The 24,018-nt window shown below is 40.6% G+C and overlaps 2 protein-coding genes across 3 annotated transcripts in view; one reads left to right on the top strand and one right to left on the bottom strand.

Annotated features, from left to right (window-relative positions):
- The window catches only part of Pik3r4 (phosphoinositide-3-kinase regulatory subunit 4), a 73,126-nt gene extending 60,576 nt beyond the window's left edge, over positions 1–12,550 (top strand). Inside the window, exons 15-20 of one of the 2 annotated variants that reach the window (XM_004625027.2) lie at positions 1,377–1,588; positions 5,975–6,106; positions 9,529–9,629; positions 10,769–10,857; positions 11,116–11,224; positions 12,031–12,550. In XM_004625027.2, the coding sequence (XP_004625084.1) occupies positions 1,377–1,588; positions 5,975–6,106; positions 9,529–9,629; positions 10,769–10,857; positions 11,116–11,224; positions 12,031–12,201 (814 nt within the window). In that variant the 3' untranslated portion in view covers positions 12,202–12,550. The remainder of the gene's footprint in view (positions 1–1,376; positions 1,589–5,974; positions 6,107–9,528; positions 9,630–10,768; positions 10,858–11,115; positions 11,225–12,030) is intronic. The other variant, XM_023705283.1, reaches the window with a different exon arrangement.
- Positions 12,551–13,668: 1,118 nt separating this feature from the next.
- Positions 13,669–24,018, bottom strand: part of Col6a6 (collagen type VI alpha 6 chain) — a 119,842-nt gene continuing 109,492 nt past the window's right edge. The window contains exon 37 of the mRNA XM_004625220.2: positions 13,669–15,722. Coding sequence (XP_004625277.2) covers positions 15,506–15,722 — 217 coding nt within the window. The 3' untranslated portion in view covers positions 13,669–15,505. The remainder of the gene's footprint in view (positions 15,723–24,018) is intronic.

Genomic DNA, 24,018 nt, shown 5'->3' on the forward strand with positions numbered 1-24,018 from the left:
CACTACACAGTGAAACCCCCTCCAAAGAAGAATTTTTAGATATATGATTTCTCATTTCACAATGCTTATTTAGGAATTTATTTCACTTTGTGTAAGTTGCGGTTATTTACAAACTAAACACTAAGATATTTAAAGGTAAAGCAGTTCAATGTTTCGGCTGATCAATATGTGTTATACACTGAGGATTCTAAAGACAGAAAGATATGGTGTTTAAGAATACAGATCAGTGGGAGAAATAGACAAGAGACAGTTGTAGTGTATTGCAAGGATACAACATGGTATATGGATAGCTGGAGCCTATTTGAAAGGGATAGAGGAGGAGACAAAGGACTAGCAGTGAGTTAGCTGAAGGTTGTGAAGGCCATGCCAGGTAGAAGTGGTGGACCTCACAGAAGGAAAGCAGAATGAAACTTAGTGGACTCTTGGTCATTGTATAGCTTAAGGCAGAAAAGAACACCTAGGACTTCATTTTGTTTTTATTGTTGTTTTGCTTTTAAAAGTCTATGTATTTTCAACATAGCCCCTAAATAAATTTCAGCAACTTCTTTCCAGAATGTATTCTATATGGCCTTTAAATGAGTAAATATATCCCAGTTTTCCTTACTGGTTGTTTGAATCAACTCCTGCTACATACTTAGCAGACGTACATATTCTGTACATTGTTATCTCATATGGTTATCTTATGGCATTTTTCACTGTGAATGTTACTGCCTTTAAACAAATATTTACTACTTAGAGCAGGAGACCTTGCGAGGAAGAGTAGATTTTATTGTACCTGCGTATAATTTGTTCCAAAGAAACCTTGCCATGTGCCATTTATTTTATTCAGTATATCAGCTGTTAGCATATCTTTTTTTTTTTTTTTTTTTGGTACCAGAGATCAAACTCAGGACCTCGTGCTTGCCAGGCAGGCACTTATGCTGCTGGGCTATCTCCCTATCAAGGTTGCAAAAGACTGAGGAACTATCACAGATTGAAAGTAACCATAGATGCATAAGATCTCCGTGTCATTTGGTATCCTAGATTGGATCTTGGGTCAGTAGATTATTTGTGAAATATAAACTGATAATATCAGAATGTATTCTGCACTGGAACCACAGTTAATCCGTGTTTCAGTAGTTCTGTGGTTATGTGAGGTGAGGGGTTGTATGAGATGACAGGAAGCTGAGTGAAGGGTACATGGAGACTGCGGATTTTGCATTTCTTCTGTAAGTGTAAAACTTTTTTTTTTTTAAATGCCCAATAATTGTCTTGATTGGTTCACATAATATTTATTTCTTGATAAGGCATAGGATATAAATTTACCTTAAATGGAAATCAGCACTGCATTTTTGGTGACTGGAGTCTTTGCCGTTTGCTTTGTGTGTTGTTTCTAGAATTCTGGACCTGAAGGAGGATGGCTGTGTTGTGGACATGCATCACTTCAACTCTGGGGCACAGTCTGTCCTTGCCTATGCCACTGTGAATGGCTCCCTGGTCGGCTGGGACCTCAGGTCTTCAAGCAACGCGTGGATACTGAAGCATGATTTGAAGTCAGGCCTCATCACCTCCTTTGCCGTGGACATCCACCAGTGCTGGCTCTGCATTGGTAAGCTGGCCTTCAGGTCATTGGCTGGGCCTCCGTTGCCACCGAGGCCTGCAGTTGCCTTCTTGTCACTGCTGGTTTTTCTTTTCTTTTTATTGGTCATTTTCCCCCTCTCCTTTTTTTCATAAGCATGTTAATACATGTAATTTATTTGTCATTAAAAGGCACATTTGAAAATGAAACGAGTATCACAAGGTATACAACAGATTCCTTTCTCTTTGTGCTTAAATGAGCCTCTTTATAATCAGTGATCAGATTTGCTGGTGTCCACTTATCCTATCAGGAAAGCGATGGTCTTGATTAAGGAAAATAGTGTGAGTTTAGGCGGTATTTTATTTTATTTGTTTTTTTATTTAGTACAGGGTCTATAAGATCTCACTACACAGATCAGACTTGTAGTGATCCTTCCTGTTTTTCAGCCTCCCAGGCACTGGGATTATAGGCATACACCATGCCCAGTCTCAGTTGCTGTCTCAGCATGCCCCAGGGGCGGGGCTGGCATGGCAGGCCAGGGGTTGAACTCCCGGCCCCTATGTCTGCCCAAGCAGGTGCTTTAATCCGCTGAGCTATCTGGCTGGCCCTTGGGCAGTGTCTTAAATTCTAGTAACCACAGGCAAGATGTTTAACTTCTCTCTTTCAGCATCCTCATCTTCAAGTGGAACTAATCCTTTCAGAATTTGCTTTGAAGATTTGAGGAGCTCAGTGCCTAGAGTGGGAGAAGAGTGAACAGTGGTTTCTTGTTGTGTTCCCCACCCCTTTGCGGGTTGAAGGTGTAGCATGGGATCTTGCTTGCTTCTTCTGCAGTTACACAGACAAATTCTGAAAAATATGTACCGTAGTGTGGCCCTGGCCATAAACAGTACATAAACATTTCCATCATTTTCTTGTAGCTCTTGTCATTCATTGCCCTCTTCCTAGGCCCGTTATATATAACGGAACTCCTCATCTGATTTGTTTCTGTAGCTTTAGCCCTTTCTAGAATGTCATATAGTTCGAATCCTGTAGTGCACAGGTTTTTTCACTAAACGTGAAGCTTGTGAGACTTTTCCGTGTGGTTACATATATGAGGAATTTTTAATTTACTGTTGAGTAAAATTCCATTTTATAATTTGTGTATCCCTTCTCCAATCAGTGGATAGTTGAGTTTTGGGGTTTTTTGTTTTGTTTTGTTTTTTGCGCAACCCGGGATTGAACTCAGGTCTTTGTGCTTGCCAGGGAAGCACTTACTCCACTGAGCCATCTCCCCAGCCCCTATTTGAGTATTTTTTTGTTGTGTAAGTTTTTTACCTTCTCTGAGTTAACCTACAAAAATTTGGAAATAGATTTTTACAAGGATACATATTTCCACCTATTTCAGGGTACATTCCCACAAACAATACTGCTTATGGTCTAGTTTTTAATTGAGAAATAATAATTGCATGTAGATGTGTTTATGGGAAGTAACATGATCTTTCATTGTATGTTTACACCGTAAAATATGTAGTCAGGCAATTGCCAAGTCGATCACGTCACACACTTTTTGGTTTTTAAAAGCTTATTTCTGATATTTATTACTACTGTTGTGTTAAAAATACTAATACAGAATTACTGTAATCTTTCCTACCTGTGGAGTATATTTTAGTTGGAGCCTAGATCTTTTTTGTTTATTTAATGAAAAAATAAGACCAGATTTCATAGCAAAATAGTAAGAGGATAGTAGTTAATACACTGTATATAGTTATTTTCAAAGTAGTTCTTCAGTGGAAGATATAAACCAAAACAGCTCGTAGAGGAAAAAAATAGATAATAGCACAAAACTTTTTTTCCAATGAACTGAGAAAAGCTAGTGGTATAAATGAAATAAATTAGCATATATATTGAAGTTTTTTGTGGTTTTTTTTTTTTTTTTTTTTGTACTAGGGATTGAACTCAGGACCTTGCACTTGCCAGGCAAGCACTTATTCCACTGAGCTATCTCCCTGGCTGAAGTATTTTTTAAACAATAGAATATATATACGTAATTTGGAGAAGTAGTTGAACTCCCTGCTTCCTATTAGTTTCTCTCCTGTTTTGCTTTTTGTTTGTATATGTAGATCTAAAGACATAGCGATAGTGTTTCTCCTGTGAGAGAAGCCGTGTGGTGTTTGAGGTTGTGTGACCTATTTCAGTTAGTTATTTTCTCAAGTTGCCTCCACTTACCTATGAATGCTTCAAGTTTATCTTTATGCAGCATAGTATTGCATTATGTGTAAATAACTCATTTTCCTTATCTATTCATCTGTTGATGGATATATACACAGTTTCTAAAATCCAGCTATTAAACATTGAACTGCTGTAACTGTATGTGTCCTGTATTATGATGATTTTACCTTTTTGGAAAGATACCTAGAAGGGGAATAGCTGAATCAAATGGAGTTTTTATTGTTAGTTTTTTGAAGACTCTCCACACTAATTTCTATAGTGGTTGTATTAGTTAACATTTGTACCAACAGTGTACAAGAATTTCTTTCTCCCTATATCCTCCCAAGCATTTGTTATTATTAGGTATTTCTGATGATAACCATTCTGTCTGGGGTAAAATGGTATATAAGTATTGTTTTAATTTGCATTTCTCTGATGGCCAGCCATAATTAGAATTTTTTTGTGTGTGTATTTATTGGCCATTTGTAGTTGTTCTCAAGACTGTCTCCTCATTTTTGTTGCCCATATTTTGATTGGGTCTTTTGTTTTGAGGAGTCTAATTTTTTTGAGTTCTTTATGTATTGTAATATAAACTTCTGTGGAATAGCTGGTAGTCTTTTCCCCACTCTGTACAGATTTTCTCTTTGTTTCCTTTGCTGTACAGAAGCTTTTGAATTTGATTTGAATCCCATTTGTTGCTTCTTGGTATTATTTCTTGTGCCATTGGGATTCTGATCAGAAAGTCTTAGCCTATGCCTGTATCTTAAGAGTACCTGTTTTATCTTCCACCAGATTGTTTGTATTTTAGCATTTAGATGTTGGATCCATTTTGATTTTAGCTTACTAAATATGAGAGAGACAGCACCATCTACAGAGGCTTTTTTTCTCCTAGTATGTGTATGGCTTCTCCATCAAAGATCAAATAGCTGTATGTGCCTGGGGTTGTTTCTGCTTTTATGTTATGTTCTATTACTCCACATGCCTATCTCATATACATTTGTGATTTAAACATTTAAAATTTCTTTGCAGCAGTCTCACAATGTACAGTGCATTCTTACTAATTACAGTGACCGTTCTGTGCAATAGGTCACTGAAGCTTATTTCTCTCAGGAGCCCTTGGAGTGCTTTCATCTTTGCCAACCCTTTTCTCATTCGTTTTCCTCTCCTTTTCCTGTGTGTCAGGTGTCACTGTCTCCCTCGTAGTGCTTTGAAGTTGCCCTTGAGAAGTCACCACATCTTAGTATTTCCTTCACAAGACTTCTAATTGTCTCTGCTTAATTTAGGATTCTAGTTCCCTATTATTTGCTAATTTGTGATGTCATTAACTACCTGTCTTTTCCTATATTTTTATACAGTTTATTTAGAATGCATGTTTTAAACATTTTGCTTTCTGTATGAATACACTACACAGGTACAGAGACCTGTAATGCTACATCGAGCACGGTCGATATCACAGACTTAGCAGATAAGCAGTGGCAGTGGTGCCTCTCAGGCAGCCGGGTCCTGGCCCCTTGAGTTGTCCTGGAGTGGGACAGGCTGACATGCGGAGGGACCCAGCTTGCTATTTGCCTTCACTGATCTCCCCTGGATGGGAAACTCACTCATGAACATGCTGTGTCTTAGCCAGAGGCTCTGTTGGAGCAAGCATCTCTCTTTGGGGATGGGGGTCTCTTTCCTTCTGCAGGGTTTAAGTTGCTGTGAGCAGATGCAGAGGTACTCACCCCAGTTTCTGCTGTGATTAGCTGCCCATAGCTATCTCCAGAGTGCTTTAGAGAAAAGTGTACATGGCAAATGCTTGAAATCTGAGGATAACTGCCAAAACTGCTACCACTGGGGACTCTACAGTGATCTTGGGTATCAGTAAAACATCTCTGTTCTTTAAGGCAGTCTGAAAGTTTTGACAGCAAATTCAGCTTACATCTTCTCTAGAGCTTTTTCTTTTGTGGGTGCCTTTGGCGGTTAATAGCAATGTCAGTAATTAATGAATTATTCATTTTGAATTTATATTCATTAGACAGTATTATAGCATTATGATAAGCACTTTAAATCTGTTAATTAAAAACTTGTGATGCTATTTGAAACTGGGGAAACAACTTCATGAAAACAAAGCCTTTGTCTAAGTGACTATATACATTAACATAAAGTTATTACTATTTACCTTTTGTTTAAATGGAGGCTGAGGTGCTTTGATCATTAGATAAAATCGCTCTGTGCTTTTTCTCCTTTTAGGTACAAGCAGTGGTACTATGGCTTGTTGGGACATGCGGTTCCAGTTGCCAATTTCCAGTCACTGTCATCCTTCCAGGGCACGAATCAGGCGCCTCTCCATGCACCCACTGTACCAGTCTTGGGTGATCGCAGGTAAGATGGAGGACTGGCTTTCATGATTGGGCGAGTTTATTGGAAACAGCATTATGGCCTGTTGCTAAAACTCTTGTTAGAGTTTTCATTTTATATATGATCCACATGCTTGATTGCATTCTGACTGGGAGAGTTCCCACCATTACCATTTTACTGTCCTCTCACACTTACTGTGTTTAGAAAGCAGTCTCTTCTGTTGCTGCTGCCACCGTCCACTCCTGTCTACCACCGTCTCTCATTGCACTCCTTTGCTTTCCCCTGCCTTTCCTGTTTTGTTAGAGCTGCCACCATCTTGAAATCTAAGTGAGAAGCCTGGATTCTTCTTGTTAGCTGCCATTTCTGGTTGAGGTGTTTCTGTTGTTTCTTGCAAGCCCCCTTCCCTTTCATGGTGCACTCACTTTGTTTTGCACAGATCCTGGGTCAACACACAGGTCTTCAGAACCAGCTTTCCTCATCTGTAAAGTGTGGCTGAAATACTTAACATGTATTGTTTCAGGGTGTGAAATTAAAAAAGCATATAGTCTAGCATACAATTAATGCTTGGTAAATAATGGCTTTTATTTGTGTTCTCTCATGAGTGCTCTTGTTTATAGGCTCTTTGTGGTCCCTCAATAGGCGTTTTCCATTGCGTGCACTGGTGCTGTCAGTTACCAAGCCGCCAGACCCAGTGGCCATTACTGGGCCTCCCTTAGGTGATCATTTGGTCAGCTGTACTTTTGGCATCTTCTTTAAATACTTAGCCTATCTGGTTCCCAGGCCATTTCTCTTACTTCTTCCACTTCTTGGCCCACTAGTTCCCCCTTATCTTCCTAACTTTTAAATTGTGATATCCGTCAGAGTCTTTGATCTCAAAACTCTTAATTCTTCTGCACAGGCTCTGTGTGTGACATCATCCAGTCCCACACTTTAAATACTGAATCACTTCAGGTTTTTATAACTCTATGCCAAAAACTTCTCTGCTACGATTTGCAGTAGCCTCAAACTTAATGTGTTCAAACCGAATATATGAGTTCCTCTTTTCCTCCACTGTCTCACACCCTGAGACCAGCTTGCTCTTCCTCGGGGATCCTCTCAGTAGATGGGAGCTCTGCGGGTACTCAGCTTAAGTCTGGTGGCACCCTTGGCTCTTCTTTTCTCATCCTGCTGCCAGTCCATCAGCCAGCCCCAGCAGCTTTGTCTTAAAATAGATCCAGAAATTGACCACATTTCACTGTCTGAAAGCTTCACTGTTCCCGGAGTCTAAACCACGACAATCTCTTGCCTCTTGTAGTGCAGTGGCCTCTTAACTTCCAGCTTCTGTGTGTATCCCTTGTGGTAGTCTTATGGTAGTCTTGTCTTCTGCTTAGTATTTTCTAACGGTGTCTTATTCCAGATGACAGAGAAGCTCCTTACTGTGGTCCGAAAGGCTTTCGGGGAGTTGTCCTCTTGCCTACTCTCTGACTTTCTCATTAGTTGGGGTGCTAGCAGGAAACTGAAGGCACACTGAAGGTCAGAAGGTTTATTTTTAAGGAACTTTTACAGAGGTGAGGGTGAAGGGTTTTCACAAAAGATGGTGCAGTGACATGGGATGGTATTAGTAACAGTGAAGTGTCACTAGAAGTTATCAGGAAAGGTGCTGATTGAGGAGAACAATGATTTTTTTTTTTTAATGTATTTGGCACAGGGTCTCACTGTGCAGCAGCGCAGACTCCTAGTGACCCTCCTTTGTTCAGCTTCCTCTAGTGCTGGGATTGTAGGCGTGTGCCACCATGCCCCATCTTGATGCCTGCTTAGCGTGCCCAGGGGCAGGTCTGGTGCCACTTATGGTGCTGGGGATTGAACCCCAGTCCTTGCGCTTGCCTAAGCAGGTTCTTAGTCCGCTGAGCTATCTCGCCAGCCCTGGAACAGTGATTTTTGAGGTGAGAGGTGCCACCACCCTGTGTGACCAGTCTGCATTCTTTTTTCCCTTTGGCCTCCTACTAGGCCTCTTCATAAGTGTGTGTTTTCTGTGACTGCTGTGGGGAGCTTAAGCACAGAGTTGATGGCTTAAAACCACACATTTATTTGCTAACAATTTTGGAGGTCAGAAGTCTGACGTGGGTTTTGTGGTCCAAAATGCAGATGGCAGCAGGAGTTCACTGTCTAGAGACTCACAGTGAGAGTGTTGCCGTGCCTGTTTCTTCTTCTGCCCAGGAGCACAATATCTCGGTTCTTTGTTACGTTTCCGTAAGCTGCTGCTGTCAAATCTGCCTTCTTATGCCGATGCCTGTGATCACACTTAGGGCACATCTGGATAGTCCACACTGATTTCCACCTTCAAGGTTCTTAGAGCTTCAAAGTCATTTTGCCCTTTAAAGCAATGTTTATAGGTTCCAGAAAATAGGATCTGGATATCTGTGGGGGCTGTGAGACCGTCACAGGCTAACCCCCTCTCGAGGCAGAGGATACAAGAGTTATTGGTGTGGTCCATGTCGATCTGCCGTAGGGCAGCAAGTACATAGGAAGGAGCACCACTGCCCTTTCTCCTGGTAATCCCCCTGCTCCAGCCACACCAACTTGTTCCTTGAACTAAGCACATTGCTGCTTCCTTGTTTCTGCAGCTTAGTGTTCCCATTAGACTGGACGCTCTGTGCAGAAGAGTTTTCTGCTTTGTCTGCCATCTTTTCTTTAGTGCTTGGGACAGTGACTAGTCCATAAGTATTAACAAGTGCAGAAGCCTGTGTATTCTTTCCTCCTGTACCACACACAGCATGTAAGGGGGAGTTGCTCTTAGTCCTGCACCTTCCACTTCCCAATCGGCTTCTCTTCCCTATCACAGATATGCTTCAGTTGGACCAACTGCTCAGATTCCCCATAACACTCACATTTTTCCTGGGTGTTTCTTGTTCAGTCAGGTCTTTCTGACCAAAATGGTCACCTGCCACCTTTGCCTGTCCTGCTTTGAAAAGCTGCCTTTTCAGTCCCAACTGCAGCATCTTGTCCATGAGGTAGGCTTACCTCCCACCCGTGGGGTGTGAAGTTTTCCTTCTGAGCTCGGAGTTCAGGTGGAAGTTAGCACTTTTTTGTTTTTGAGACGGGGACTTGCTCTGTAGTTCAGGTTGGCCTGGAATGCACAGTGAGCCTTCGGCCTCACAGGCATGTGCCGCTGCACTCAGCCCACTTTCTTTTTCACTGTCCTCTTCCTTTTTCCTCTACTTCTATGCTGTGGGTTTCCTGAGGGCAGGATCTATATATATGATTTATCTTTCTGCTCCACAGTGGTTTTCAATTAGTTGATTGTCAGCGTGTACTTTACTGTTAGCTTATTTGAAAAAAACAATGAAACTTGTCTGGTAGCAAATTGTATTTAAAAGCACTACTCAACATTTCTTATAAGATGGAAAAATGGAAGTGAATACAAGGTACCTTGTTTGATTAATCGTCCTGGACTTTCTTTCTCTTAGCTGCTCAGGGGAATAATGAAGTCTCCATGTGGGACATGGAGACTGGTGACAGGAGATTTACGCTCTGGGCCAGCAGTGCACCGCCCCTTTCGGAGTTACAGGTTTGTCTCCAGTGTTTACTGTAGGGGATCAAGTTGTCCACATCCTGAGCACATACGGATTTTAGCAAGCCTGTTCTCTGCTAGGCTTATGGGTTATATTTAAATCAGAATTTTTGGGCCAGCCAAATAGCTCAGTGGATTAAAGTGCCTGCAAGCAGGCACAGAGGCCAGGGATGGGAATCTCCAGACCTGCTCCCAGGGCGCGCTGAGTCAGCAGTTCAGACTGGGCGTGGTGGCACATGTCTGTAATCCCAGCTCTTGGGAGGCTGTAAACAGGTGGATCACTACTAGTCTGATCTAATAGTGAGACCCTGAACACCCTGTAGACCCTTCCCTAAAAAACATAAAAAATAAATAAATTGGAGTTTTTAATAACATCAAGTATCATGAAACTATTGCTACACAGGTGTTTTCTAATTCTTTAAAGCATGCTACTGTCTGCTTCATTGACTTTTAATTGTTAACTCCATAAGGCTTGTACTATCTTCAGGACCCCAATAGACCTGAGTTAATCAGGCAAAGCCTAGATTGAAGTTTTGGTTATTAAAGAATGGAATATGACCTTCTTACATATACAAAGAGCTCTGACTTAAGATGGTCTGACTTAGAATTTTTTGGCATTATGATGATAGTTCAAAAGTGACATGTATGTATTCACTAGAAGTCATACTTTTTATTTTTGTCTTTCTAGGCTAGCAAGTAGGTGTTATACCATCGTGATGTCAGGCAACAGCAGTGATCACTGCTCTCGTGGTGGGATCATAGGAATAAGGAACTGATCCTCTGGGCTAGGCATATGAAAGATTTTGAATTTACATTGTCTTTATTGGAACATAATTAAAATAAACTGAGGATCACATATACTTTCATTTTTAATAGTCGTGTTGGCAGTCACTGGGGCATAGAGCAGATTTTTCTTTATTTGGGATCCTGTGTGGGATGGTCTCGAGAAAATTTCAGGAAGCTAAACAGGCTACACCTCTCTGTTCAGAAAAATAGAAGTGACTCTTTTAAACTCCTTGTGTATGTCTTACTTCTCATGCTCGCTAGGTGCTCATAAAGCTATTGACAGTTAACCTGCCTCTGGAAATGGTGGGTTCACTGGTGCCTCTTATTTAACTCTGTTTCTTTCTTTTAAGCCTTCTCCACACAGTGTCCATGGTATCTACTGCAGTCCTGCAGATGGGAATCCTATTCTGCTAACAGCTGGCTCAGACATGAAAATAAGGTGTAGTATCTCAAAGAATATTTGATTCTTAACACATGGATGGGCACTTTGATTTATGAAAGTGTTACTGTAAAGTTGACAGTTATCAACACTTTAGAAGAACAACTGTCAGTATACTTGTAATTAATGTTAATGCTGTTTGGTTTGAAAACGTCTCTTTTCATAATGCAAAAGGAAACTGTGTCCATGAATGTACGCCAGTGATTACTATGCTCACTATCCAGCAGAGATTATCAACCTTTGTTTCTTCCTCTCTAGGTTTTGGGACTTGGCTTACCCAGAAAGATCTTATGTTGTGGCAGGAAGTACTGGTTCCCCATCTGTGTCCTACTACAGAAAAATAATAGAAGGCACCGAGGTTGTCCAGGTACAGTACTCTTCGTGTTTCTTTCAAGTTGTGTAGATACAAAAATAACTTTAGTCAAGACCAGCAGTAATTATTTTAATTTAAGAATAACTCTAATTGTATAGCAAATTGAACAGTAGGCACTAAGAAATGTTTATGAAATAATTTTTATTTTCCTTAAATAAGAAAATTAGACATGGACAAGTTATTACTAGTCCAAGAATAGTCCATTCAGGAAACACAAAACTAATTCAGACATGGCCTTTGGGACCATAAAACTTGTATTCTTTCTTTGTTGTTGTTTGTTTGAGACATATCTCACTATATAGTCCAGGTTGGCCTTGAACTTACGGCAGTCCTCCCTCAGCCTGCTGAGTGCTGGGATTGCTGATGTGTACCACCATGCCTGGCAAAACTTTTATTCTGGACTTAGACAAAAATTTCAAATATGGCATTTCTGTGTCTGGCCGAAGTAAATGCTCCATCAGAGAAGTATGCTTCTTAAGGAGCGTTAAAAATGCTACAATATCTGATATGCTCTGTCCCCTTTTTTTCTTTCATGCAAATAAAAATTCATATGCACAAGATACTGGCCATTGATAGATGTTCTATATTTGTAAGTGGCTTCTCAGTGATCCAGTGAGTGGAACCTAGATGTTATTTTGGACCAGTGCATTCTACTTGTTTTCAGCTGTTTGTGAAGCCCACTCCCTTTACATGGAGTGTTAACTTCCAAGCAGGGGCAGCGGTGCATCCTAGAAGCAGGGGCTAGAATGTGGTGCAGATTTAATTTCTGACTGTCTCCTTGACCTCTAACCATCAAACAGGAAATTCAGAATAAACAGAAAGTAGGACCAAGTGATGATACCCCCCGAAGAGGCCCAGAGTCTTTGCCTGTGGGACATCATGACATTATCACCGATGTTGCTACCTTCCAGACAACACAGGGCTTCATCGTGACAGCTTCTAGAGATGGGATTGTGAAGGTGTGGAAATAAAATCTGCTGTCTGGTATAAAGTTGTAAGGGTAATACAATTCAAAATAACACATATCTCTAGAGAATGGAAGAGCAGATTTATTTGCTTAATTTAAAATATCATGTCTGTATTATTCTTTCATAACTAACAGATGGTACTCAGAGTAGAGAAGGAAGCTGACTTGGCTAGTTTACTTGTGCAAATCTCTGCAAGAGAACATCTGGGACTTTTTATTGTATATGTCATTGAGGTGAGAATTGTCAAATGTAGAAACTGATCTCTGTTTATTTTGTATTGAAAAGATGGTTGTATGCTATTATAATATAAACAGTTTTGTTATTAAAATGCTATTTAAACCACCAACACTGTGTTCAAGCATCTTAGGAGGTTTTTATTTGTTTTGGGTGGTGTTTTACATAGTAAACAAAGTCAGAGGGGTAAACTTTCCAACTGCATTTGCTTAGCAGGGAAGAAGTGGACTGAGTGCCACAGAAAGCAGTGACAGAAATACTCTGGACTTGGTGCTGTTACTGTATCTTCTTGCTTGACAGTCCTCCCCACTAGTTACCGCCAGAGAATCCACACCTTGTGTATCAGCTGTAGAGCAGTGTGGCTCTTCTTGGCATTTTTTTCCGTACGCTATACCATAAATGTTGTTCTACCATCAGCTTTCATTTTATCCAGTGTTATTAAATGTATGAAAAAAAGGTCAAGTTGAAAACATGCCAAAAATGGCTATTTCTATGCCAAAACTTACCTTTTCCACTTAAAACCCTTCAAGATTATGGATTATGTTTGTGTATGGACCTAATTCTTTCTACATTTTGTTCCCTTCCATTTATATAAGAGTTTATGGTGCTAAAACTATTTTAGTTTGAAATTAGTTACAGGAGTATAAAACCAAAAAGTTGAATAGGTAAGTAATGTTTTCCCCAGACAGTTAAAAATACTTTTATAAGTATAAAATTCAGCTTGGTACATGACAGTTAACAATGCATGTGCCTCGCTTCATGACTTAGAACACATAGCTTTTGTGTGGATAGAAGGAATTGTCAGGAAATCCCAGTCATTCAGAAAGGTCCGAGTGGAGCAGTGGCCCTCACTAGTCCACACATTGAGTGGATTTGTGGACTTTGCGAGTCTGGCGTCGGCACTGTTGTGCCGTATTTCCCCTTTCCTTCCAAGTACACAGAGATCAGACTTACAGGGTTTTGGCCAGTAAGTCAGATTTAGAGCTTTCAGGGTCAGGGAAAAATGTTGTTACTTAAATTATTGCATGGAGAATGGGCTTCTGGATCAGCAGGGGGGGCTGAGAGCTGGGAGACGTGGCAATAGGGATAGTCCTTGCTTCCCACCTGCCCTTCCGAGGGTCTCAGTCCCCAAGTAAAGGTGCTTTTTTAAAAGAGGTTATTTGGTAAAATTGTTACCGTTACAATCAGAAATTACATCTTTTTTTATTTGTTTTCTTTTAACAAGTTTGACTTGTAGCTCAAGGTAGAGATAATGAGAGGCAGGTCCATGCCAGGCAGTGACTACATTTTTAAGTCAGGAAGTGGACCTTTTTATTTTGATTTTGTTATATAATATAAGTTCGTTAAATTCACGTTCAAGTTAATTTTTGCTGTTTTCCACTTTTAGTAGAAAGAAAAATCATGCAACATGATACACAGGGATTTGTTTTTAAAAAGAATCTTCTGTTCACAGCATGACTTCAGGCCCCTAACCAAATAATGATTAGATATGACCCCAAATACTAAAATAATCTTAGTCACCAAGGGAATATTTGTTTGGTTTGCTTTACTTACCAACACACAAAAAAATAAACAAATACATTTTCAAAATAGTTCCAACAATAGACATAAGAAAGATGTTTGTGCTTAATTCAAAGTTAGTTAGAATAATTCTTGTTACTAAAATAGCTCTTACGTGTTGCTCATCAACTTCCTATACTTGAAACGGAAGTATCTCTGACCCCCTAAGCACCATTTAGGACAGATGAAGAAACCTGATGTGCTTTTTCTTCTGTACCTGAGTATGATATTGAACTCCCTGGATTTCTCACCTTTGAAGACATCGGGAGCGCTCTCTGTGGAGTTCTCCAAGTAGGGATTGCAGAAGTGGTTTACAGAAAGAAATACTTTCATGTAGTTCTTCCTTTCGGGCTTTATGAAAAGAGGTATAGAAAAGAAAATCTGAATGCAGCCTACTGGGCTTTTGTGTCTTTAACCTCCTGCCCCGTACATCTATGTAGGGCTTCCCCTCCTTTCTGAAGACAAGGACAGTCTTAGGCTGAGGTAAGGACTCAATATTGTGTTTAAAAGCATTTAGTTGTTACAAGTATCAGCCCCATTGTAAGAGTGAAAATTGGATGGAGAGGAGGCATCAGAGCTGTCAGACTGCAACTAGAGGCTAGGCATTTCCTGCTCTAACTGATTTCACATTTCTCCAGCCCATATGGATTCGTGGATTAAAACGTTAAAGGTTTTTTTGCCTTTGCCAAACTCAGCATCTGTAAAAGGCTTTCTCCACCCTGTAGTGGTGCTGCTCATTGTTGACTCAGTATCCACTTAACGGGTAAAAGCAACATGGAATCTCTCTCCTAAGTTTTTCTTTTTCCTTTTCTTATCTGAATAATATACAGATTGGTGAAAGCAAGCGACCATAACAGGGAAGGGCAACTGGAAATCCATCAAAATGGCTTGGCAGGAAATTCTATAATGGAGATAGAACTTCCAGCTCCAAAGCAATCACTTACGTTTCTTGATCAGTTTAGGAGGATTTAGAGTTGAAGAAAATTACCATTTGCTGCTCACCAGTCCAAGCAAACACTGCTATAGGTGAGCGGGAGATTCCTAGCACAAGCCCACGCAAGGACTACTCAGTCCATAGGCAGTGTTATGTTTAAGTGGAATAATCACAAAAAAATCACAATATCCAAAAACATGACACACAAACAGCATCGATTTCTAGCCTAAATATTGAATCCCTTTGGTTAAATAGGTGAGATTTAAACAGTACTAAATTGAGAAGGCTTAACATTGAAGAAAATGGACTGAACAGATACCTGCAACTGAAAGTATTACCACTGGCCCGTGTATACACATGTACATACTTAGGTAAAATTCACTTTCAAATTGTATCTCCATTAGACTTAGTGTTCGTAGTTGTCAAATAGACACTGTTTTAAGTTACTTGATCATGTACAGCCTGTGGCTTGTTCATCCCTCCAGAGTGTACCTCCAGATACAAGGCAGCTACCCAAATAAAATTTGCTCAGTTGTGGAGTGGAATTGGTTATTATTTAAGTCAGCATTACCATGTTTCCTAGGGCTCAGTTGTTCGAGCACTTCTATTTTGTTTAGGAATAGTTTTTATCACTCTTCTTCCGTTTTTCAAGGTAAGGTAGATGCCTCCAGGAAAACTTCGAAGAGCTTCATCTCTGCTGCCTCGTTCTACTCTTGAAAGATATTTTTTATCTTGAAAGAGTTTCCCTTCCTGTAGTGCATCTTTGAGGGCAGTTTTATATGGTCCAGGAACAAAGCTATCCAAAAAAAAGAGAACATCATAGAAGGTAAGTCCCACTTCAACTTTAAAATAATCTATATTAATCTCTTCCTAAATGAATTATTGCACTTATTTCCTAGTTGCATCCTTCAGGGAATTTGAAAAGATTACTAAATTGGAGCTTTATACTGATCCATATATCAAAAGCTGACAGATGGAGCGTTTTGCTTAGGGATGAGAAGTGTGGTTTTCAGAGTGAAGTTTCTTTTTCATGGAGTACATTTCACCCAGATCTTTGTCTGTGGCTGGCCTTTCTGACTGTTCAGATGTGAGTGTAAATGGTTCATCATCAGAGATGATTACATGTTTCATTTTTCCAGTTTCACTCTCATTCAACATAGTATGATTTGGTTTCCCATGTAACACTAAGCACCACCTGAATTTCTGTTTACTCCTAAACTTCCCTATGGTCTCTCCTCCCCCTCTTTACCCACCTACATAGTGAGTTTCACGAGACCTCATCTTTTCATGTGGTAATCCTCAATACACATTTGCATGAGTGTATGCTACCCTTCCTTTCTTCCACCTGTCCCTCTACCCATCCATTCAGATTATCAGTGTGTGCCCCATGAAAGGCGGAGTGAGGTTATAGGGAAAAAAGAAATAGAGCCCAATCTAGCAGGTACAGAAAGAACCTAATTGGAATCTATGAGTAACCAGCAGTGTAGGAGAGCTGAGGTTAGACTCTGGAATGCCTTGAATTCCAGGCTGAGAAATAAGAGACTAAGAAACCAATAATAACTATGAACTCTAGCCTAAACCTTCGGTGTTGATGGAAATCTCTAGTCATATGCACTGGCCAGTGTGGCAGCCACCAGCCACATGTGACCACTAGACACTAGAAATAACTGAATTTATAACTTTAATTGATCTATATTTGTGTAACCATATATGCCTAGTGGCTAGTGTACTGGGCAGTACAGAAATGGGGCCATTTCAGATGACCTTAGTTTACAGGGACATAGAGGAGAGATCTGCAGGTCCTAAAACATATTCTTGCTCCTCCACCTATCAAATTTTGGGCAAGTCATTTAACTAGACTGATTTTTTTTTTTTTTTTTTCAGGTGTAAAAGGAGGGAAAAAACCCATGTAAGCAAGAGCTGAAGTCTCCTAGCCTAGTTACCTCAACTGTTAGTTTCAGAGGTGCATAGAGGGGAATCAGTGGTGACCAGGGCTGTATCCCAACCAGATGCCCCATGTCACTTCACTGAGTGAGGTTTTTATTATTTTAGAATACTGTGGAGAACAGTAAACAGACTTGAAATAGAAAGTGAGATGGGGGCTGGGGAGATAGCTGAGTAGAATGAGCGCTTGCTTGGCAAGTTTCTGAGTTCAGTCCCCGGTACCAAAAAACCCCCCAAAGATGGTATGTGTTACATACGCTATGGAAGCATGTCTATATGGGTACAGGACCTCAGGAAGGCAGATGGCCTGGGGCCGGCTGGACAGATGAGGTATGAGAAGCCCAACACATAGTAGGCGTGTCATAAATACTTGTAGAGTGGACATGGGCGAGCCTGGCAGCATGAGAGAAGAGAGGTTTCTTAATACTGACAAACCAGCAGTTGGCTGAATCGTGATCATGGGAGGAGGAGCCGAAAGAATATAAACATGTCCCGTGAGAACAGTGGCACTATTCGCTGGGCTCCTCTTTTTTTATGTTTTCTGTTTTTACCAGCTATAAAATCAGACATATAAAACATTACTATTCAGAAAATGAGTACAGTGGCAAGTTGAAGCTAAGATATTTCAGTGTATGTACACACCCCTCCCCCAGCACATAATCTTTATTAGTGCATGTTTGTAGTACATAATGATTACATTTGCTGCGTGGAGTTTGTATGTGTACTTAACACATCTGAATTCTTTCTTTTGTCCCTTTCCCTTCCCTGTTCTTACCAGCTCTTTCTCCCCATTTACAAAAGCTCTATTTTCATTTTTTTCAGCTCCTTTAAAATTCCCTTTTCCCTTTTCTTTCTCTCCTCTTGTCCTCATTTGAAAAAGATCTTCCAGCTTCCTAACATCTACCATTCATTTTTTACTCCTGATTTATGCTTTGGGCTTCTTATATAAGAGAACAGTGTAATACTTAAACTTGTGTGTTAGATTTATTTCACTTAAGATTATGGTCTTGAGGTGCATCCATTTACCTAAAAATGCATCATTTATCCTTTTCCAAAGTGATTTTTTTTTTTTTTTTTTTTTAGGAGCCAGGGATTGAACTCAGGCCCTTGCACTTGTCAGGCAAGCGCTTATTCTACTGAGCCATCTCCCTGGCCCCTATAAAGTGAATTAGGGGTGAAGGAAACAGGAGAACCAATGAAGAGAACCATGTGTTCATGTTACATAAACTCCAAAAACCTCTGCATTATACACTGCTTGTCTGGCCTTCTGAAACTCAACTCGGGAGTTTCTGTCCATGCTAGGAAGGATGTTGTAAGTTGAGCAGACTTCACTTACTAAGAACAGCAGCCACAGCTACATTTCAGTGTGAAAACCAACTTCCCTGTACTCATTTCCATTTTTCTTTCTTACATGTGTCAAACCCTGACTAGAATGAATTAAAGTCCCCCCAAATTCATGACTGTATTCAGAGAACATGGGGAGGGCATTCCTTTGAATCTGACATACACTATGTTCATGCTTTCATTCTCTTTATTTATAGTGTTCTTTTCCCACCTCTTATCCCCCCTCCCCTTTTTTTTTTTTGGTATTTTAGTACAGGGTCTGCAGGGTCTCACTACACAGATTGGACTCATAGTGATCCTCTTGTTTTCAGCTTCCCAAGCACTGGCATTACAGGTGCTCACCACCATTCTTAGTCTCAGTCATCATCTCAGCATGCCCCAGGGGTAGGGCCAGCGCAGCACACTGGGATCGAACCCGGTCCCTTGTGTCTGCCTAAGCCGGTGCTTTAATCTGCTGAGCTACCTGGCTGACTCTCCCTGTTTCTGTTTTTTTTTTTTTAAAAAAAAATAGCAAGTTTAGTTATCATTGTTATCTACTTTTTTCATTAAAAACTATTAAGCTGCTTTCTCACTTGAATATAAGGTTGAACACTAGATTTCTAGTTTTGTTATTGTATTATACAGAGTTTGTATTTCTTTTTTGGTAAGAATCTTTTGATTACCCAGTTTTCTCTTTCTCCTACCCTACACTGTTCAGATAATTTTTTGCTGATTGGCAGCTCCAACTGTAGATCACGAGACTGAAACAAAGATGAAATGGTCAACTAATACTGCAACCTGGTGCAGCTCCAGCTCATGGATATGAAGATGTGGCAAAGTCTAGATAAACAGGGGTGAATATAGTAGACTTGGGACTAAGTGTGGATTTGGGGTTTTGTTGACCACAGATTCTTCTGTGTGTACAGACCATCAGAAATCAGTCATGCTGTCCTCCTGGTTGACTGCAGACACTGAAAATGCACATGCGGTTGTTTTGATGCCAGAATTCTTCATCTTTCCGGAGTTCAGAAAACACATTTTGGAAAGCACAGTTACAGCAGATACGTTATTCAAATGCCGCTGGTGGCTGTGTCTGGTCTTACAATTTAGTCTTGCTTTCTCTGGTCTCTCACTGCTTTGGAGTCAGGCACAAGTGCTTCCCTGACTGCATGAGCCAAAAAGCAGATGGCTTTCTTTGATGGTCTCAGAGCAGATCTGAGTGTTTACACCGAGAGCCGCCTGCAGTGTCACCCTCTGGCTATCTCTCTCCACAGTTGGTTGTGGTTAGTTTCAGTTCCTTTTCCATTTGGTTAGAACCAGCTTCTCTGGTTATTTCTCAGAGCCCCAGGAAAGATGAGCTAATTCCAGGGCAGGTCATTCTGAGGACTTGGGCAGTCACCTGTACGGCCACACATTCCCATCCTCCTCTATCCTGCATGCTCAGTTCTGGTTCACTTCTCATTAGTGTTCAGGCAGGAAGCTTCAGAGGTGGCTTTATTCATTATCTTTTATTATAGTTTGGTCACTTAGAGAATGCCAGGGGATTCCCAGTCTGGTGTACCATTAGGTAGTCACAGGTAGTGGTATAGACTTTATGTCTCGGTGCCATGGTGGCCCAGCTCTTTTACCATTTTAGATTCATTTTAGAGAAACTGAGCTGCCTGTGTATCTAGGGCAGTCTAGATAAGCGGGGGAAGAGACTTCCTGTCCTAAAGCACTGTGAATCTTCTCTTCCTGTACATCAACAGAAGCATGGCAAGAATGCTTTCCACAAATACCTCTTCATGGTGGAGGCTGGCTACATGACAGCCTAATGCAGGCCCTGATGGGGACTCCTGCCCTGTGCTTTGGTAAGCTCCTGCCATCAGCCTCTAGAAGATGGCCTGGAAGATGGTGTGGAGCCAGCCTCTCCTTCTTCCCTTAGCTGGTTGTCTCTACCCATAATAGAGGTCTGAACCCCAAGAGTATCAGCACCTCCTGCCTGGGATATGCTGGGTACGTAGATGTAAGTGGGCAAAAGCCAAATGAACTGTGGCATCACAGTGCTGCTAACTCGCAGCACACCTGTCCTAGGACTCTTGAGTATGTGTGACCTCAGCCCTGCAGCGTTCGTGCACAGCCCTTATCAGGTAGGTAGAGGCCCAGGGAGTTGGGAGGTGCTGGTGGTGTGAACGAGCACATGTTGGCCCATGCTCAGCTGCTCCATTACTCTCAGGCCTTTGGCAAGTGCGAAACATCATAGCTAAAGAGTGTGACAGAGGAAGCTGCCGCCTCTTGTCAGTGGGGAGGGGCACCAGAGGGAGACTACAATCTGAGGCTTCACCTCCTGACCCACTCCCTCCAGTGACTTTATTATTTAATCATAATTTTTCCCCCATCACTTCTCTTTTCTAGGTATAGTTTAGTGTGGAAGAAAAAAAAAAAAAAAAAACTTCCATACTGGTTTTTGCCTTGGCCAAGAAAATTTTTTGCTGATGGTATATAGACAGAAGTTTCCAAAGACACTGTATATGTCCATTCATCATTTTTGCTTTCCTGTTTCTACCAAGAAAAATATTAGATAAGGTGTTTTCCTTCTACTAGGCCTCACCTCACGAGTTTCCATCCCCACCTGATGTTCTGGTCAAGGTATGAATCTGTATGGTTTAATCCATGGGTGAAGTTGGGCCCTCAGGATCGTCACCTCCCCTCAGAGAGGAGTGGTGCAATATATACATGTATCCACTCCCCAGGATGCATGTATTCATTACGTATTCTAGACGTGCTAAACACTTGTACAACACACATGCCCCACTTCTGAAAATACAAGCCTGGGGACACTTTCAATCCAAACCATAACACCAAGTGGATAAAGGTCACCAGCCCCAGCTCCCCAACACATGCCTTACTGCCCATTGGCCCTTGTAAAATACAAATTCAGAAATAACACTGAAGCTGGGCATGGTAGTGCATACCTGTAATACCAGCACTCTGGGAGGTTGAGGCAGGAGGACTACAAGTCTAACCCAGTCTTGCCAATATAGTGAAACAAAAAGGCTGGGGTTGTGGCTCAGTGCGAAGGCCCCTGGTTCAAACCCCAGCACCGTGCCCCAACCCCAATAGTGACTGCAGACCACCACAACCCAATGGTCATAACCCTCTACTGAGGGTCTAGGCTCTGCACAAGTGCGCAGGCCGTGAAGGTGGCCGGCTTACAGCACCTACTGCACCCACCTCCGCGACGGGAGCTGTGAGGCGCGATCTGCCAGAACGCAACTTGCCCAGCCCCAAGCAGGGCACCCTGTGTCCCCTGTCTTGAGCCACTAGGCACCGCCAGGAGGTGGAGCCCTGCTCTTCTGGCACTGATGGCGCTGATCTGAGACAGTGTGAGCTGCTGGACGGTTCCCGCGCTCCAGGCGGCAGACCTTCCTGGGGCTGAAAGAGTACTGCTCGCTTGTGTGTACCCGCAAGCTACATCTAGCTGCACCGTGTAGCAGGCACGCTGTCAAAGAATTTCACCTGTACGTGAGTTGTGGGTGCTGGTGCCCGCTGGGTCATGCTCAGTGGCTGGGACTGTGCATTCTAACTCCTTGACTTCATTTCTGATCTTAAAAAATATGAATGATATTTACATGAGCAAAAGATACCATACACCTTCCTAACTCATCACTTTTGATGAATTCCAATTCATCAGAAATTTTAACGTACTGCATTTTGATTAATTTGTAGTTCTAAAAATTTTAAAATTTTCATTATTTTTGTTCCATTGCTAATTTAGGAATGTGATTTTAATATAAAGTATACAGGCATTTAAAAACTTGGTTTTAGTTTTTAATGTAATTGCGCTGTAGCCGACAGTACAGATCACATCTCCAGTTCTTAGAGATTTGTGGACACTTGCCTCATCTGTAAAATCGTACAGCGAGCACCTACCGACTCTGCCTCTCCCAGCGGTTGCTGTTCCATGTGCTCCTTGGATGAATTTTTTCTCTGCAGGGTACTATATGCATTTATTAAGTCAAGTTTGTTACTTATATTTGTCTTTTGTGTCTTTACTAATTGCTGTCTGCAAACTTGTATACCCAGATCTTCAGTTTTGGGATAGTTCCATGGCAAACCCTTTTGTCACCCTGTAGAGACTATCTCACAGAATAGATATGCTTAGCAATATATTGTAATCTGATACTGATACAGCTGACCTAGCTGTTTCAAATAGTTTTCGGGTATGTGTTTTTCATCATTTTATTTTCAAACTTGCCACTGCTTTATATTGTAGATGTATCTCTTGAAAGCCATTAATGTTGGGTATTTTACTTTTTAAATCAAAGCTATGTCTTTCACTGTACTGGGATGCTTCGTCTGTATTTTTATCGTGGTTGTTGATATATGTAAATGAACTGGGTTCTGTTTTTTTGTGCCTTCTAATGCTTTTGTTTCTTTTCTTGGTTTTTTAAAGTATTGTTTGATTTTATTCCATTTTCCTTTGATTTTAGTGGTCTACTTTCTGTTTTCTCAGGTTTGACCTCAACACTGTTAATGCCTTTTAAAAGGATGTGTTATTTCAACAACCTAACCCCAACCTCACATAGATTAGATCCTGAGCACTACAAAATAAATAACTAAAGGCACCTTTAAAAAACAAAAAGTACATTTGTTTGGACTTACTTTATTGCTATTACTTCTTTGATCTCATTCCTGCTATGGTCACTTTATTTTCCTTGAAGTGTATACCATTTAGAAGTTCTTCATAAAGATCTCTTTGTGGTAAACTATTTTAAAAATCCGAACTATCTTTTTTACTATTATTTTGAAGGACAGTTTTTCTAAGTTGACAAAATTTTATTCTGCTACCTTAGATAATAAATAGTTCAGTAGTCTCGCCACTTTCACTTTGTTATTAATAATTTAGCTGCTAGTTTAATTATAACTTTTTTGTATATTATCTGGTCTTTTGCAGAGTCTTTTAATTTTTCTTTATTTTTGTGTTCTGTATTTTTATACGATGCCTAAATGTTGTGTTTCTTTATTTATCTTGCTTACTATACCTTATGCTCTCATATATAAATCCCATTTTTTCATATAATCTGTAAAGGTAATCACCCCTCTGTTTTTGAGTATTACATCTCATTTACAGTTTCTATTTTAGGTTTTCAGAATTTGAATTAGATATAGGTTAGATTTTTTCCCCCGTTTTTGTTTAGCTCTTAATCTCTTCAATAATTATCTATGCATTCTGATTTCTTAAGTCTTTTTTCCTAATTCATTATGTTTCTCTTAAGATGTGTTTGTTATTCATTTAATGCTTCATTGAGCTTTATAAGTTGTTTTGAAAACTGGAAAGCTCACAGAAAATCAGAAAGAAGAGAACCATATGACTTGCATGCCTTTCAACCTAGATTCTCCAGGTAGTATTATCCTGCTTCTTTCTATGCGAGTGGATGTGAGTACAGATGTATCCATAGGTATAGACATGTGAACACATGCATACATATGTGTACATACCTCATACTACATGCATCATGCATGCTATTCTTAAATACTTTTACATACCCATCTCAGGAACAAAGACATCCTATTATACAAACATACAAGCAATACTATTGCTGCTTATAAGGAAACCCACACAATCCAAACACATCATATAACTATTGTTCATACTCAAATTTCCCCAGTTACTCTTTTCTGATCAAGGATCTATTCAGGGTTCATACAGTTACATCTGGCTGTCCTCTTGAGTGTCTTTCTTTCAAGAGCAGTAGCCCAATCCATATTCCTCTGTGACAGGAAACCTATGAGGAGTACAGGCACGGTGTTCTGGAGAACATCCCACATGCGTGGAGTACCTA

Source organism: Octodon degus, unplaced genomic scaffold (assembly GCF_000260255.1).
Source record: "Octodon degus isolate 3935 unplaced genomic scaffold, OctDeg1.0 scaffold00008, whole genome shotgun sequence".
Lineage (NCBI taxonomy): Eukaryota > Metazoa > Chordata > Mammalia > Rodentia > Octodontidae > Octodon > Octodon degus.